The sequence below is a fragment of the Atractosteus spatula genome, chromosome 27, assembly GCF_055471065.1.
Source record: "Atractosteus spatula isolate fAtrSpa1 chromosome 27, fAtrSpa1.hap1, whole genome shotgun sequence".
Classification (NCBI taxonomy): domain Eukaryota; kingdom Metazoa; phylum Chordata; class Actinopteri; order Semionotiformes; family Lepisosteidae; genus Atractosteus; species Atractosteus spatula.
The window spans coordinates 1,233,170-1,248,677 of NC_142732.1; the positions used below are offsets into that span (position 1 = coordinate 1,233,170).

A 15,508-nucleotide genomic window follows, 5' to 3' on the forward strand; every position below is an offset into this window, starting at 1 on the left:
CCTGCAGTGAGGGCATTTATCAGCGAAGCCATGCCTTATCATGAGTGACACAGCTGGCTTGTCTGAACATGCCTGGCAGTCTAACAACAATGACACCCTTCCTTCTGCCCCGGACTTGTGTTTATATTAATATCTCAGCTGAATTCCTCACTGTGTTTTAAAGCACCTTAATCTTGGTAACAGGAATACCACTGCATCGACGCAAACTATGACCCAACATGCAGGCTTCAAAGACCACAGTAACATTTGTTTTTAATTCCACACAGCAAATTACATACACCGTTCCGTCTGTGAGCAAAGCACAGATCAAGATCTGACCTCATTTCTTTATCTGTCATTAAACCTGGAAACTTGAAAGGCAAAACAAAAACCCTCAGTGCATGCTAGCCAATCAATGTAAGCTTTCAAAAGTAAGTCATATAATTAACTCAAACATTTATATTATAGATACTTTGGAGAAGTCTAGGCTGAACTTGCTAATCTTCTTTTTAGGTATTAATATTAAACTGAGCCAAGTCTTTAAAAAGTAGCTTCTTATCTTCCACATTACTAGGTTATTTTCTCTGTCTGTAACTTATATAAATATCTAAATCCACACTGAACATCTGTATGCAGCTCCTACCCAAGCATGTTGTATGAGCTGATTAGCTCATACAGAAATACAGATGAATGGCACTCTTCAATCCATAAGCTGTAAACAAGCACCCAACCACCTGTTTCGTAACCATCTCTTCTTACACAGACCTCTGACCAGCCATTGTGAATTGCACTGCAACCAAACTAAACCTGCAGCCGAACTGTAATGGGCACAGTCTAGACACGGCCGGACAGCGGAGCGCCTGCAGGCTGGTACACTCTTAGGGGCAGCTGCACTGGCCTGTCAGTGACCCACCTGGGCGATGTTGGCCTGGGAGGCCAGGCGAATCATGATGTCCAGTTTCTCCAGCTTGACGTAGATGGGATCGTTGTACTTAACAAAGAAGACCTTGATCTCCTGCTTGAGGATCTCTGGTCTGCCGGGAGGAAACAAGAAAGACAGCAGCGTTAGCCCTGTGGGGACACCCTCTGTGTGTTCAATCAATCCATGTTATTCTTATATAGCGCCTTTCAGTACAGAGCATTCTCGTTGTCATTTTTAACAAGTTCCTTCCACACACAAGCTCCTGGAGTGCAGGATTGTCTCAGAGGTGACCAGAGCTTTCCCTGGATGCCAAACTTGCTTTAGACACCAAGGTTATTAAAAAAGGAACACTACTATAGTCAAGGAAGTCATACATAAGATGAAGAGAGAGACACTGTCTGTAAGCGGTGAATTTCCTGCAAATGTAAGAAAGAAAATTAAAACTCGGCAGAAGAGGGAGCATTTATATTGTCACAGTGCATATTGACAATAAGTGAAAGATATGGAAGCCAGAAAAAATCAAGGTGGTAGAATAAAATCTTGAAGCACTTCAAAACAGCTGGGTATGGAAGAAAGCAAACACTGCCATCTAGTGTCCATGGAGGGGATTTGTGTATACAGCTGCACTGAGGTGATAGAAATACAAGGAACAGGTGCTTACACACTAAAATGGAAAGATGTTTTACAATGTTTCACAAGCTCTTTTTGAGGCTCAGTTAAACATGGAGGCATTTTTCACCTCCATGACAAACCTATAAATCTTTTCAAGCTTTAGTAATGAATATAACATCAGCTGCCAGTTGTGAAAATATAACCATTACCCATTTTTCAGTTACACACTCCATTCACCAGGAGGCCTGAACTAAGTATTCAAAATCCTCAGATGCATTGACTAATTCTCTCAGAGTTTGCTGGGCCTTAATTTGTGCTCAGGCTAGAGAGAAGTTCCCTGAGCAGGCAGGGCTCTTGCAGAAGAAAATCCAGGGGTTTCTGCTGGGGATTTTAAACCTGAGACAATGGCGCGAGGCAGGCAGCGGGGGGCGGCTGACCTCTTCTGCACGATGAGATTGATGTTCCTCAGGGCCACGTACTGCACCTCAGGCTCCCCGGACAGCAGAGTGACCAGAGGAGGGGACAGCTTCTTCAACAGCGTGTTGTAGTATTCCGAGTCCTTGGGCAGCAGCTCCAGGAACTTCATCAGCACCTTGACGGCGGACAGCACCACCGCCGAGTTGGCGTGAGAGAGCCGCGGGGTCACTCGCTCGCAGATGCTGGGGGGACAGGAAAAGCGAACAGAAGACATAAAGCACACGAGCTCTCCTGGGAGGTGAGAGCCTCAGAGAGCAAAGAGTACAGTAAACAGTGAGTGATTTAACTACTAATGGAGAATGAGAGACTCTGCAGGCTTTTTTAGGGATTGCCACAACAATAGAAGACCACCAGTACAAGCACACAGGCAAAGCTGAACTAAAGGATATTGGAGACTAAAAGATGGGATGAGAATGAACACAAACAGAGAAGGAAGCCTCAGGAGTCGAGGGTGTAGAAATTGGAGAGGAGAAAGGAGATCGAGGGCTGCGCCGTCTCTGCACTGACCTCTGGGCCTCGCGCTCGTCCTTGGGGTTGTAGTTGGAGAGGCAGTCCAGGATGAAGATCTGGCCCCACTCCGTGCACTCGTTGAGGGCCGTCAGCAGCTTGTTGATGTTCTGGGGGTTGAGGTCCAGCAGGTTGCTGTTGGGGTGCGACTCGCTGATCTCCGACAGAGCGGCCACGGCGTTGGCCACCACCTGAAACAGACAGCGGGCATGAGAGCTGCACACTGACATGGCAGCGATGCCACCGTCAGGCACACAGAGCCGTGGACGCTGGGTCTTTCTAGTCATTGCTTTGCAAAATAGCTGCAATTTAAGTAGAAATATTGCTATATTTTATTAATAACGTGTGGTGATCAACTTCAATCTTCAAAATTTGGTTCCATTAATGAGTCGAACTGAGAACAGAAGGCACTTTGTTACACAAAGGGTTGTGAGAGTAGGGAACAAGCTACCCAGTCATACTGTTGAAACCAATATCCTGGCTTTGTTAAAAAAACGGCATGTCAATTAGTCTCAGGCTAAGCCATTGCTTTGAGAGAAAGCTGGGCTGTTAAAAGACCCTCCCCAGGTGACATCATTGCCCATTCCTGCCAAGAGGGGAAGGGGGGTGCCGTACCATGGGGTTGGAGTCGGCGATGAGATCTCGCAGCGAGTCCAGGAAGCCCTGGTCCTCCACCATCTGGGCGTTGATGTCGTGCAGCTTGGCCACACACACGGCGGCCGTCTTCCGCACGTACGGGTCCTCGTCCTTCAGGCACTTGCGCAGGGGCTCACACAGGTACTCCGTGATCTTGTCCACACGGATGCAGCCCATGGTCCGCACCGCCAGTGCCCGGATCAGGGGGTTTGGGTCCTCGCAGTCCTGGGGAGATGCAGATTGAAGACCCTTAGACAGCAGCTCGCATGACGTTTCCCTCGATTTGGAATCACCAGTTGCTCCGAGGCGCGGGTTTGTGGCGAAATCGCCTGCGCCTGCTCGGGAGAGAACAGCACATGTGGACATGCTTCTCTGACACGCCCACCTGGAGAGCAGCTAGTCCTCAGAAGAGGGGCGAACAGGAGAGCTAGTGCCAGGAACAGGAAGGGCACATCTCTGACTGACATCGCAGAAGTCACTGTGTGCCTACAAGCAGAGCATTCTCTGGCCAGCGAGCCACACCCTACCCTGGTAGACGCATACCACCACTTGAGTGACCCACTGTCTCCAGGGAGAGCCAGGCTTCTTCACGCATCAGGACCTCTGCTTGTGCTACCAGACGTGAGGAATAACCAGAAGCCATCTCAAACCAGCAGCTTATTTTATATGTCCGGGTTTAAGCGGCCTTTTGTTTTTGTTTTCCACCAGGAGCTGCAGACGCCAGCACAAAGAAGCAGGAAGGAGAAGCAGCCCCTCCCACACCATGACATCGGCAGCAGCCGGCCCACCTTCACAAAGCTGTTGACCGCCATGATGGCCATGTCCGGCTGGCTCTTGGCGTAGTTCATGAGGTACAGGTACACCAGCTTCTTCAGTTCCAGGTTGTCCGTCTGCATGCAGTTCACGACATCCGGGAACAGGGAGCTGGGGGGAACACAGGGACACTGACTGGACCATGCTACATCAGACACACAGTGCCAATACAGAGCAGCAGTAGTCATCTCCTCACACCTATACATCGTTTTCCATCCCATAAGAATCCAAAGCAGTTTATGTATAGGAGGGACTCACTTCTTCCACCATTCATTGTACCTGACATTACGATGCAAGCCATCAGCCCCAAAACAGGGTGAAATTGCCCAAGGCAGAATTAGCCAGGATGGGGTGAGGGGGTCTCACCCATATTTTGTAACACCAACACCCTGAATGGCATTTCAAATCCCATCTCAGTCTCAATGACTCGGGACCCCTCATCTGGGGTATGGCACCTCCTACAACACAGTGTTCCCAGTCACCACACTGCAGACGTAGTGTAGTAATTCTTGTCCAGAGGGAAGATCGCCACCTACTGGTCCACCAACACTATTGACAGCAGCAGCCTGGTTTTTCTCCGAGGTCTCCCACTCCAGTCCTGACCAGGCCCAGCCCTGCTGAGACCTGACGACATCAGGCTACCAGGTGGTAACGCTGCTGACTAACTGCTGTACTCAAGTGAAGCGCAAATGCATTTTATGATTCAACACTATCATGACTTGGAACACAGTGAAAATGACATGCACGTATGATTGTATGAGAACTACAACCCCTCTTTTTCTGAGATGATCAGACGACACAAAACACACACGTTCATAAAATCATATGATAGTGTGTTTTACCACAGATTAGAGGTGGTGGTCACCTTTTTTCTGTCAAGATAAATAAAACATTTTCCACCAGCAGATAGAACACAACGTCACTGTACCCAGACTGGCTTGTCTGATTGTGGTCCACTGTATCCAAGTTTGTGATTTCCCTGCAGTAACCTGCGCGCTGTCCTCTTTAGGCTTTTAAAACCAAGAGAGGCAGAAAAGGATTAAGATACCATGGTTTCTTCAAACAAAAAGCCTTCGAAGGAACAATGTACAGCAGGTGGTTCCTTTCTCATATCTCTTTAGATTTTTCCATTGCAGCAGCTGGCAGGCTACCCCTGACCGAGCAGTGCCCATGCCACTGACCTGCAGCCTGACAACAAAAACACAAGGAAGCAAAGCCAGGAATTGAAATTGCAGTTGGATTTCAATGTCTGCAGGAGCCCCACTGGTAAATTTGGAAAAAAAAAGGAAGAGAAGGACCAAATCCTAGATTTATTTTTTTTCTTCCTGGTGTCATTATTTGGGAAAAATGACTCAGTTCAAATGTTCGTGGTTCTAACTCTGAGCCTGTAGATGTTCAGAGGTGGATTCTGGCCATTTCCAGACTCTTCATTTAGGATGAACTAAGTGAAAAATTATTCCATTATTTTAATTACTTTGCATGAAAGCCAATGACACAAAATAAAACTGAAACAAACACTGGGAATACCACCTGATAAAAAGTATTTTTGAAGCTAAGCGCTCCTGCAACGCAGGTGATGTTGCACCCAGCGACTGAAAAACCGACGAGGTAATCTTTCAAACCTAATGACAAACACAAAACTACTGATACACCATGCAAATTAAACTGAAAGCCAACAGGGTCATTCATGGATGTAGTTGAAACGTAGGTAACAAATATCCACAGGGTGGCGGTGAATTGGAAAAAGCAACCTTCACAAAGCAGATTTGATGATTCTTCATCTCCTTCATGTACAATAAGCTTATTTTAACCACAGGCTACCAGGTACAGTGAAATGGTAGAATTGTGTCCGCACCCCAGGATGGTCTGGCGTCCCATCTGGGATGTAGTTCTGCCTTGTGTCCTATGTTTCCGATCCGATCAGATCAGATAACGGATAGATGTACAGAACAATGCAGTATCCTCATCTCCCAGCCTGAAGAGAAGCTGACTCAAGGGAAATGACTGTACCTGACATCCTTGCCCACAGTCATGGCGGCAATGACCTTCTTCACTGCCTCTTTCCTCTTCTCCTTCTTCTCATTGTTCAGCTCTGCCTTCAGCTCAAAGATTTCCCCTGAAACGGGAGAAAAGCACTGCGTCAGCACAGCACACACTGCCCTCTCAGCTCCAGCGCCGTTTCTGAGTAACTAATCCATCCATTTTCTAACCACTTCTTCCAGCCAGGGGTCACAGGGGAGCCAGGGTCTCTCCTGGCAAAGCAACGGGTTCAAACACAGGGGGAACATACAAACTCCACACAGACAGCACCCCAGATGTGAAACTGAAGACAGTGAGGCAGCAATGCTAACCGGAGTCTTGCTCACTGCTCCATTACTCACAGGAGATCCCACTGACGTTTTAGTGTTGAAACCTATAGAAATCCATTCTTAAAACACAAACAAAATAACCCCACAAACATTAAAATCCTCAGTTCTACACTAACAACCTCGTGATCTGGCACTGCAGAATCTTCTAACATGTTAACATGTCGCCAGGACTAAGGAGCTACAAGTGCATAGACCTACATAAATACATTCATACACTATAATAATAACACACTATGCACTCATATCACCACTGAGCTCTTAACACAGAGGAGGCCAAATCTGGTCCCGGAGAGCTGCAGTTTCACAGGTCTTACAGGTCATACTTATACGTTCAGTTTGTAAGCACCTGGCATTTTGATCACTATAACTGGTTTGGTCCCGTTATGCCAGAAATGGCAAAATGCGATCCCTTATAGCTACGGGGAAGTTGGTATCTTCATTAGAGAAATGATCACTAAACTACTACAAATCAGCTGTGTCAGGGGTCAAAATGAAAGTGCTCAAAGTGTTTGAGGGAGACTAGATGATTTGAGGCGGGCCCATAAAAACGGTGGCACTGTGGCTCTCCGAGACCAAGGTTGCCCAGGCCTGTTGTGTGATCTAGTTCAGTCCACCTGGTGAGCTACTCTCTTTCAAATGTTCTGGTCTGTTTCTAGAGTCCAGTCCTGACATTAGCCCAACTGTATAGCAAAACAATCAGTATTATATATATTTAAAGCAAAGACATGATCATCGATTTCAGAAAGCACCCACCAGCTGCAAACCCAACAGACCAAGATTGATATCGTGAACACTTACAAATATACCAAGGAAAACACAGATGCCCTATGTAAGAAAATCCAACAGCAACTGTTCTTCCTAAACAATTCCACTCTTTTAATGTCTGTAGTAGAACAGTGACTTTATCCTATAGAACTTTCACTGAATCTGTCCTGACGTTCACTACAGTAGCCTGGTTTAGTAACCCGAATACATGCAACAAAAACACACTGAGCAGGACAGTGAAGGCAGCCAGCAAAGCTGTCAGTCCAAAACAGCTACAGCTGTCAGACATCTACGTCAGACAAGTAGTGCAGAAGGCCAATATAATCACTAACTGTCATGACCCCTTGCTCAGTGAATCTGAGCTCCTTCCATCTGGGTGTTGATTTAGACTGCCTGGATTCAAGAGCAATGGAACTAAGTCATCTTTTCTCCTACAGCTATCAACCTGCTCAATTTGGACAACTGACTATGAATTTCACTTTATTTATATATATTTTCTCTCTCATCGTACATGTATCTTATTTGTCAATGGGTTCATGTTGTGTTAAATATATTCTGTAAACGTGTCATGTCTTTTACCTGCCAAAGCAAATTTCCCATCTGAGACAGAGTAAAATAAATATTAGACCATCTCGTGTCATCCATCAAACTCAAACACTCCCCCGAGAATACTCACCTTTCTTGTTTGTGGTGAAGTACTTCGAATCCGTCATGACTGCAGTTCTTCAGAACAGCTGCGAAAAGGAAAAACGGAACACAGAACGTTACTTTCCATAGAAACACCGCTATGCTACATTGGAACGAGTAATAGGTTTATTCCATGCTGAAAAAAAGAAGAAAGAGAACACAACGTTTCGGCCGTGGAGCCTTCTTCAGGTTCCCACCTGAACTACTATGCTACATTTAGAAGAGCTTATGTTTTCTCTGGGACAGACATAAGTAAAAATACATTGATAATGTTACAAATACTGGAAAATCATCATTTCCAGTCTCACATAAGGAAATACCTGAATCATAACACTATACAGTACATTTAAACAGCTCAGACATTGGAATTTTTGTTGGCATTGAACTGACCTATGGAGTGAACCACTTCATCGAGTTCACTGAAGGATATAATTTTTCACAATGTAGGATGTCTTTTTCACAAAATGCCAGCCCAGAAAAACAATATTATCCTTAATCTAAAGGATTTAAAACCTGTAACAATCATTGCTATTTAAAATATTAACAATGGTATATTAATGTGAAAATGTGAAACTGTTAAAATATATTTATTCCTTCAACAAATTCCTGAGAGGAACCACTTCAATATTCTACTGTCAACAAATACTTCTGCAATTAAGACCTCAGACTCAGGAGAGTACAAACTGTTCTGGTTACTGTCTAGAAGTATACAAAATAACCTGCTGTAGTCTTAAACCGACAAGAACAGCTGTACCAGTCGGAGAAAACCCGTTAACGGGTCTGGTTAGGGATGCCTAAAACAACTACAAGACACTGGATTTAAACAGAGGAGGCGGTGTGGCAATAATGCACATTCTCAGTAAGGCCTTTACGGGGAAAAAAACGCCCAGCCTATTCAGAAAGTATTACAGTTCAAACTCAAAATCGACATTTTATAGTCAATTAAATTACAAACACGCTAATACGCAATCGCTATCGGGCTCCCTTGTCGAGCGCTGTATTTAGGCTTGACCTTATCAACTGACGCCTGTGAATTACATGTATGGAAATGTGGATTCAAGCTCAAGGAAGGACGCCAGAAATGTTTATTTAATTTTCTCATTTCTTATTGCATGTCCGCTTTTCCAGCAAATGCCGGAGAGCCCTGGACTGCGCAGCCCGGTTTGGGTGTGACCCGGCTCCCGCATCTGCCTGTCCGGGAAAAAACGGTGCGGTGGACTGGGCCTCCCCGCCGGTACCGAGGAGACGGGGAGGCGACGCTCACCTGGCTCTGGGTGATGGCGAACAGAAGTGCCGAGCGAAGAGGTGACGGAGGAAGCAAGATGCTGGTATCACGGACCAAGGGCGAGAGAGAGAGACACACACACACGGAGAGAAACCGCACTCCCGGAAAAACAAGACGAGAAGCGGAGGAGGAGGGGAGAGACGCCGGAAGGAGCCTGCAGGAATTCCGGAAGGAGCCGACCGAACGATTTAAGAGGCGGACAGCAAAACATCTGGAGGCTCAGCGAGGGTGGGAAGATTTGCGAGCTGCAAAGGGGAGCTAATTTGTCTGAAAGCCTCTTACTAATCCAGTTTGTTTTGAAGGGGAACTATTTTAACTACCGGGGATGCGCAGCGATCATTGTTGCGCCTAACCAAGAATAACAACAAACCACAAGGACAGGCAATCGACGGTTTTTTTTTTAATTCATATTAGTTGTGCCCATCTGGGATTTCAGCACTCCGCTTGCAGAGATCAGGGGCACCTCGGCGCAATGGCCGAGCGCGGAGCCCACCTCAGCTCGGCCTCGCTGGAGCGGGACGACAGGCCCTCTATCTTCGAGGTGCTCGCCCAGGACTCGCTCATGGCGTCGGTCAGACCAGCCTTGCAGCACGCAGTAAAGGTGGTGAACCAGCTCATTAATTTCCTGCTACAGCGTCTGGTGTTGCTTCAGCGCCTTCTGCTATTCGCTAAAAGTGAAATATGAGTTCGTGAAATAATAAAATGCTCATAAAGCTGAAATGTATTAAAAACGCAAAGGTTAATGACTAAATGTAAGGACCCACTTAACTGAAATAATTTTTGTTTTCCTAAGAGGGTTCTGTGACATTTACCTTACAAAACAGACTTGGCTCTAGCATTTCTCGCCATCTTGAGGCCATGATCACACACGGGTTTTTACTATCCCCCTCAGATGAAGACAGGAAAAATAAACTGAACAGAAGCAGGACTGCATTCTTGAACATGATTAATAGGCTTTGAAATTAATCAACCAGGGGGAGGCACGGTGGCACAGTGCTCAGCATTACCGCCTCACAGCGCTGGTGCTCTGGGTTCAATTCAGGACCTGGGGTGCTGTCTGTGTGGAGTTTGCATGTTCTCCCCGTGTTCATGTGGGTGTCTTCCGGAGGCTCTGGCTTTCACCCACAGTCCAAACAGATAGGGGTAGGGAAAAACTGGCGCTAGTGTGAGTGGCTGTGTCTGCCCTGTGATGGACTGGTGTCCCATCCAAGGTGTACCCTGCCTTGCACCTGTTGCTTACTGGGATAGGCTCCAGCTCCCCCGCGACCCCGATTTGGATAAAGCGATGAGAAAATGATGGGCTGGATTAATCAACAATCACCCATTATTTTTACAGTGCCGCAGCGGATAGGGAATGTGTGGAGTTCTGCTGTACTGTCCCTCTTGCCTGTGTGGAAGTTCTGGATTTCCACTGGGGACGAGAGGGGGTGGGCGCCCCTGCACCGAGTGATCCGAGTCTCATTCCTCCTCCAGGTGCTGGCGGAGTCCAGCCCGGCCCGCTATGGCTGCCTGTGGCGCTGGTTCGACGAGATCTACGCCGCCCTGGACCTGCTGCTGCAGCACCACTTCCTGTCCCGGACCAGCGCCTCGTTCTCCGAGAACTTCTACAGCCTGAAGCGCGTGCCCCCCAGGGCCGGCGGGCGGCTGGCCAGCCTGGGCCTGCCCCGGAGGCAGCACTGGCGCTCCCTGCTGCTGCTGGCGCTGCTGCCATACCTGCAGGCCAAGCTGGAGATGCTCCTGGGCCGGCTGAGGGAGGAGGACGACTTCTCCATCCGTGTGCCCCGCTCGGCCTGCGGCCGGCTCTGCAGGGCCTTCCTGGCTGCCTGGCCCTTCTGCAGCATGGCGTGGGAGGGCTGGGTCTTCTGCCAGCAGCTGCTCTACATCTTCGGCCGCACGCGGCACCACTCCCCGCTGCTGCGGCTGGCCGGGGTCCGGCTGGCCCGGCTCACGGCCCAAGACATCCGAGCCCTGGACCTCAAGCCCACAGCGGCGTCCACCTCCGCCTCCCCCCTCAGGTGCGCACCGATCCTACGTCTCGCAGAGGTCCTCCCAGGGCCCTGCTGTCCTCTCTTGGCTTTGCCTCTCCTCGTGAACTGCCCCGGCCCCGAGAGGGCCGGCTGTGCACCGGTGCAGATTCAGTCTAGCGGCCGTGTGTGACGGACAGCACAAAACTGGACAACTGTGCATCTTTTGTGCATTGTGCCATGAGTGCTTCACCAAAGTTAATATGGCATTCGTGTCCTGGAAAGCTTAGTGCAAGGGTACAAAAAAATTTAATCAAACCTGTCTAAAATACCCAATATGTGCCTGCAGGGAATTATTCACTTATACCCAGTAAACGTTTCAAGAGTGAGCAGAAGTGTCAGGCCAGGTCTTCACTGCATGATCCCTGCGCACTTCAGCGGTTCAGTTTGGACGCATCTGTGGAAATGTTAGTATGAGCAGACTGGCAGTGTGGTGCAGAGTTTAACATTGCTGCCTTGCGGTGCTGAGGCCCTGCGTTCAATTCCAGACCTGGGGTGCAGTCTATGTGGGTTTCCTCCGATGGTCCAAAGACTTACTGGTAGGTTAACTGGCCTCTGGGGGAAAAGTGGCCTGGTGTGAGTGTGTGCATGTCCCACAATGGAGTGGCGTCCCTTCCAGGGTGTACTCTGCCTCATGGCTGTTGCTTGCTGGGCTAGGCTCCGGTTCTCCTGCCACCCTGACTTGGATGAAGCGGTAAGAAAAGAAAGGGTTGGTGGAAGATATAGCCAGTCCCGCTCGGTAAAAAATAATTCCCTGCAGATCAGGTCAGCACTTAAACAAGCTTAGACAGAGTGAGAAGCTTGGCATTGCCGCACATTCCCATTTGCTAACAGAGGCCCCGCGGTAATAATTTTGTTTTCCTTTCCTAGTGCTGGGGAGAAGCTGCGCCATTTCCTGAGCACCGCGGTGGGAGGGGTGGCTGTGTCCGTCTCCACCGGGCTGTCCGTCGGGGTCTTCTTCCTGCAGTTCCTGGACTGGTGGTATTCCTCTGAGAACCAGGGCACCATCAAGGCTCTGACCTCCCTGCCCACCCCTCCCCCTCCTCTGCACCTGGATCAGCCAGAACTTCCTGTGGGCAAGAGCGAGTGTCCACTGTGCCGCAAAGCCCGCACCAACGACACCGCGCTGGCTACCTCCGGCTACGTCTTCTGCTACCGCTGCGCTTACGCCTACGTCAAGGCCCACCAGCGCTGCCCACTGACTGGGTACCCTACTGAACTGCAGCACCTGATCAAGCTCTACTGCCCCGAAGGGTAGACCGGTGGAGAAGCGTCAGTCAAATACTTCCCAGGGACATGGCACCATGGCAGATGGCCAGATCGACGGGCGCTGAAAATGGAGCCAGGCAGCCCGTTTCTGAGGCACAAATTCTAACGCGACAAGAAAGCACTTTTCCCAGTAACTTTGGTAAATTTAAACTGGTCATAAAAGGACAGCAGATTGCCACAGGGGACCTAGGCACGTGCCAGACCACTAAGAAAGCTATGCACATCCATTCTCCTCTCTCACCAGGTGATGGTTCCTACAGTGTAGCTGAGGAGCACTGTACAAATCTGTGGGTACTTCAATGTACATCTTTGCCAAATAATTGCTGGTAAAAAAGTTTCAACCTGCAGTAAATAGTTAATATAATGACTTGAAGTTTATCGAGAGTATTCTACAATTAAGGGAGTCAAGGGCTCATTGTCAACAGGAAGTGTTTCACTTGTTGGTTCCCCTTATAGAGGCATACCAGAGAGCTACATGGGTGTCCCCGTGAAGGGACGAGGTGAATAGGAGCAGGGGAGGGAGTATTTAAGCCATCCTATGCAAACTGTGTGCAAATAAGGATTACTTCCCTAGTTTTGTACTTCCACCCCCTTTCCCACTAGGCTGTGTTGTAGAATCAACCCCACTGCCAAGACCCACCCTACCCTTTCACCCAAAGCAAGGACAGCTCTAAACACACAGCTTCCAGCAATTCAAGGCCCACAGTGGTGGGATAAGGGTTCAAATAGACATGGGGGATTTCCCCCCCCCCCCCATACTATGGGACAGCACTCCTTTGAATGAACAAACAAGGGGCAAATATAGTTATGTTACAGTTTCCCCCCCCACCCCAATTAAGCTATGAAGCAGAACATGCACATCTGAACTATTCCTGGGGGAGGGCAGAGTTGAGCTGACAAATACATTCATGTTATTCTTCTCACTTAAGATCTTTATAACAGTAACTTTTTTCTTTTTTTTTTTTACACAAGGTAATGGTTAGAAAAGGACATGAAGCATACAGAAGCTGCCAATTTACCATGTTGTTTAGTCAGATACAGAGGAAGTTTCTTTTCACCAGGCAGAATCCCACCTGTTCTCCGACATCAAGAAAACATGGACATTAAAAAAAAACACCCCATCAATTTAAAAACTACAAGAACAGTACCTATAAGGTTACTAAACTCCTCCATAAGAACCACATACAACTGATCATTTTTCTGAACTTGGCTGTTTTTAAGAAAAAAAACGCTCCTCATTAAGTAAAAACAAACCGACCCCTAGCCACAAGATTATCTGGCTTTCCATTAGCAAGAGAAACATCCATCCACTCACTGTTGCTCGTTCAGTTTGTCATTGGGGATTGGCAGAGACATCGTGCTTTAGTTGAAGCCTAGTTATATGCATCATGTTGAAACCTCATCTCAAGTTCTGCACTACTACCTGGAGAAGACTGAGCAAACTCCCCCACACTACAACCATCTATTTGTTATTCCAAAAATCCATTTAATATGTGGTCCCTACAGTAGCTATTTATGATTGGTTTAAACACTTGATCTTAGCTCAAAGGCCGAGAAGCAATTCAGGTTCGTAAACTGCAAAGGATTCTTTAAAAAAAAAACAGCTAAGCTATTAACAATGATCAGACATATGCAAAGACATTGGTCCATGTTCTTAGTAACACTTCTAAGATGTCCCAATGAGGTTGTACACATTTTACAGAAGTTGTAGTTCTACCCTTTTGAACTTGGCATTTGACCACTGTTCCAGCCTTTAACCAGCGCTCATGTGCAGCGTTTGTGCAGTTCATTGGTCATCAAGGTTGAACACTTATGAATGTCCAAAGATCCAGCCCCTTTCCAGGTCAAGTGTTCCTCATTACAAAGGAGGGACTGAGATTGAGAATTGTTTGATTTTCCTGAAGACATGGCCACTTCAGATCACGCTCCCAGGAAGCTCTGGAAAACCTCAGTCCTGCCAGATCACTGCAAAATTCACAAAATTGCATGCAATTAGCAACCCTCATTTAAGAGGCTGGATGTTCTTCAGTCAAACTAGAAGATCCGGGGCCTATAGACATTTCAAATAGTCATGCACCATTTTACCAAAACAATGGGCAACCTCAGCCAAATTAGAGATCAGAGCAACACCTCTCCATGATTCGCCTATAACCACACTCTCAAGCAGCTACCAGTTTGAGTACCTGCTGCCGGCAGCCACAGGGATGCGTCAAGTTGTACACTCCAGGTGCAGAGCTGACATCTACAGCACTGGTAAGAATCAAGCCGAATAACATCCTTTTCTTGTGGGCATTTACCACCTGTTGAAAAATGGACAAGGCAGCCATTAAGTACAGCCAGAGTCTAAGCAGTAATATCAAAGTCTTATTACCATACTACTCTCAACAAATGTTTGGAGAATTAAAATCTGCTGTTTTTTACAAGTTTAGTGACACTTGTGCATTGTAGGCCCCCTTTCAAGAGCTATTCATCCCTCTTCTATGCTCATGTTCCTGTACTGGTAGATGTCTTTTCACCAGGTGGCCTGACAACACCCAGGATCATCGAGATTGAGTCAGCAGTATTCATGCGTGTCTGTGTCCGAGGTTAGACTGGTTCTGGAGACACAGATGCACAGTCTCATTTCACTATGTCCCCCTCCCCACAGCCCACAAGCCAGCAGCTCAGAGAGAAGATTAGGCACAATCACACCCCGGTCACTGCAAACACGGAGCCACAGTACCAGGTCAGAACTCTCCTATCATCACAGCCGTCTCTCGCGGAGTACTGCGCCTACAGCTTCATCTCCCTTCGGCTCAGGGGAGCCCAACCCTGACCACGTTACACGCACACACCATCCGAGAGCTGCTCACAGCAACTGGAGCTCGTCCCAAACTCAGTGCAGGCCCGGCGGATCCTGATAGGACACGCTGGTCTGCCGCAGCACACTGCACACTCTGCACTTCAGGAGGCAGATTTATCTTACCTAGACTGCAGGCTTCTGCACGACTTCTAGGGCTCTTTCAAGACGTCAGTGGAGCGGCGAACGTGGCTGCAGTAGACAAGCAAGGACCCGATGTGGGGCCTCAAGAGAAGAGCTGGAATTAAAACTGGACCAGAACTGCCCATCACAGACCAGGGATTGCTGGTCTCAAATTTCTCTCCATAAGTGACAGCAAATTAA

General features: G+C 47.8%; 2 protein-coding genes, 1 long non-coding RNA gene and 1 other non-coding gene across 7 annotated transcripts in view; 1 reads left to right on the top strand and 3 right to left on the bottom strand.

The window, feature by feature from the left end:
• Positions 1–9,175, bottom strand: part of ap2b1 (adaptor related protein complex 2 subunit beta 1) — a 40,303-nt gene extending 31,128 nt beyond the window's left edge. For all 4 annotated transcript variants that reach the window (XM_088906623.1, XM_088906624.1, XM_088906622.1 and 1 more), the window contains exons 1-8: positions 9,032–9,175; positions 7,757–7,814; positions 5,957–6,062; positions 3,922–4,057; positions 3,113–3,358; positions 2,498–2,688; positions 1,951–2,172; positions 893–1,013 (exon numbers count right to left, since the gene is read on the bottom strand). In XM_088906623.1, coding sequence (XP_088762749.1) covers positions 893–1,013; positions 1,951–2,172; positions 2,498–2,688; positions 3,113–3,358; positions 3,922–4,057; positions 5,957–6,062; positions 7,757–7,793 — 1,059 coding nt within the window. In that variant the 5' untranslated portion in view covers positions 7,794–7,814; positions 9,032–9,175. The remainder of the gene's footprint in view (positions 1–892; positions 1,014–1,950; positions 2,173–2,497; positions 2,689–3,112; positions 3,359–3,921; positions 4,058–5,956; positions 6,063–7,756; positions 7,815–9,031) is intronic.
• A 62-nt stretch (positions 9,176–9,237) lies between these two features.
• On the top strand, positions 9,238–12,712 carry pex12 (peroxisomal biogenesis factor 12). The gene is made up of 3 exons (XM_088906925.1): positions 9,238–9,653; positions 10,526–11,067; positions 11,947–12,712. Exons 1-3 carry the CDS (start codon positions 9,525–9,527, stop codon positions 12,332–12,334), a joined length of 1,059 nt encoding a protein of 352 aa, XP_088763051.1. The 5' UTR covers positions 9,238–9,524; the 3' UTR covers positions 12,335–12,712.
• Positions 12,713–13,256: 544 nt separating this feature from the next.
• On the bottom strand, positions 13,257–15,411 carry LOC148814112 (uncharacterized). Its single transcript, XR_016086140.1, has 3 exons — positions 15,311–15,411; positions 14,529–14,645; positions 13,257–14,310 (listed from the first exon to the last, which is right to left on the bottom strand). It is a non-coding gene; the product is annotated as an uncharacterized LOC148814112 (long non-coding RNA).
• On the bottom strand, positions 15,005–15,097 carry LOC148814113 (Z30 small nucleolar RNA). The gene has a single exon (XR_016086158.1). It is a non-coding gene; the product is annotated as a Z30 small nucleolar RNA (small nucleolar RNA).
• Positions 15,412–15,508: the final 97 nt, after the last annotated feature.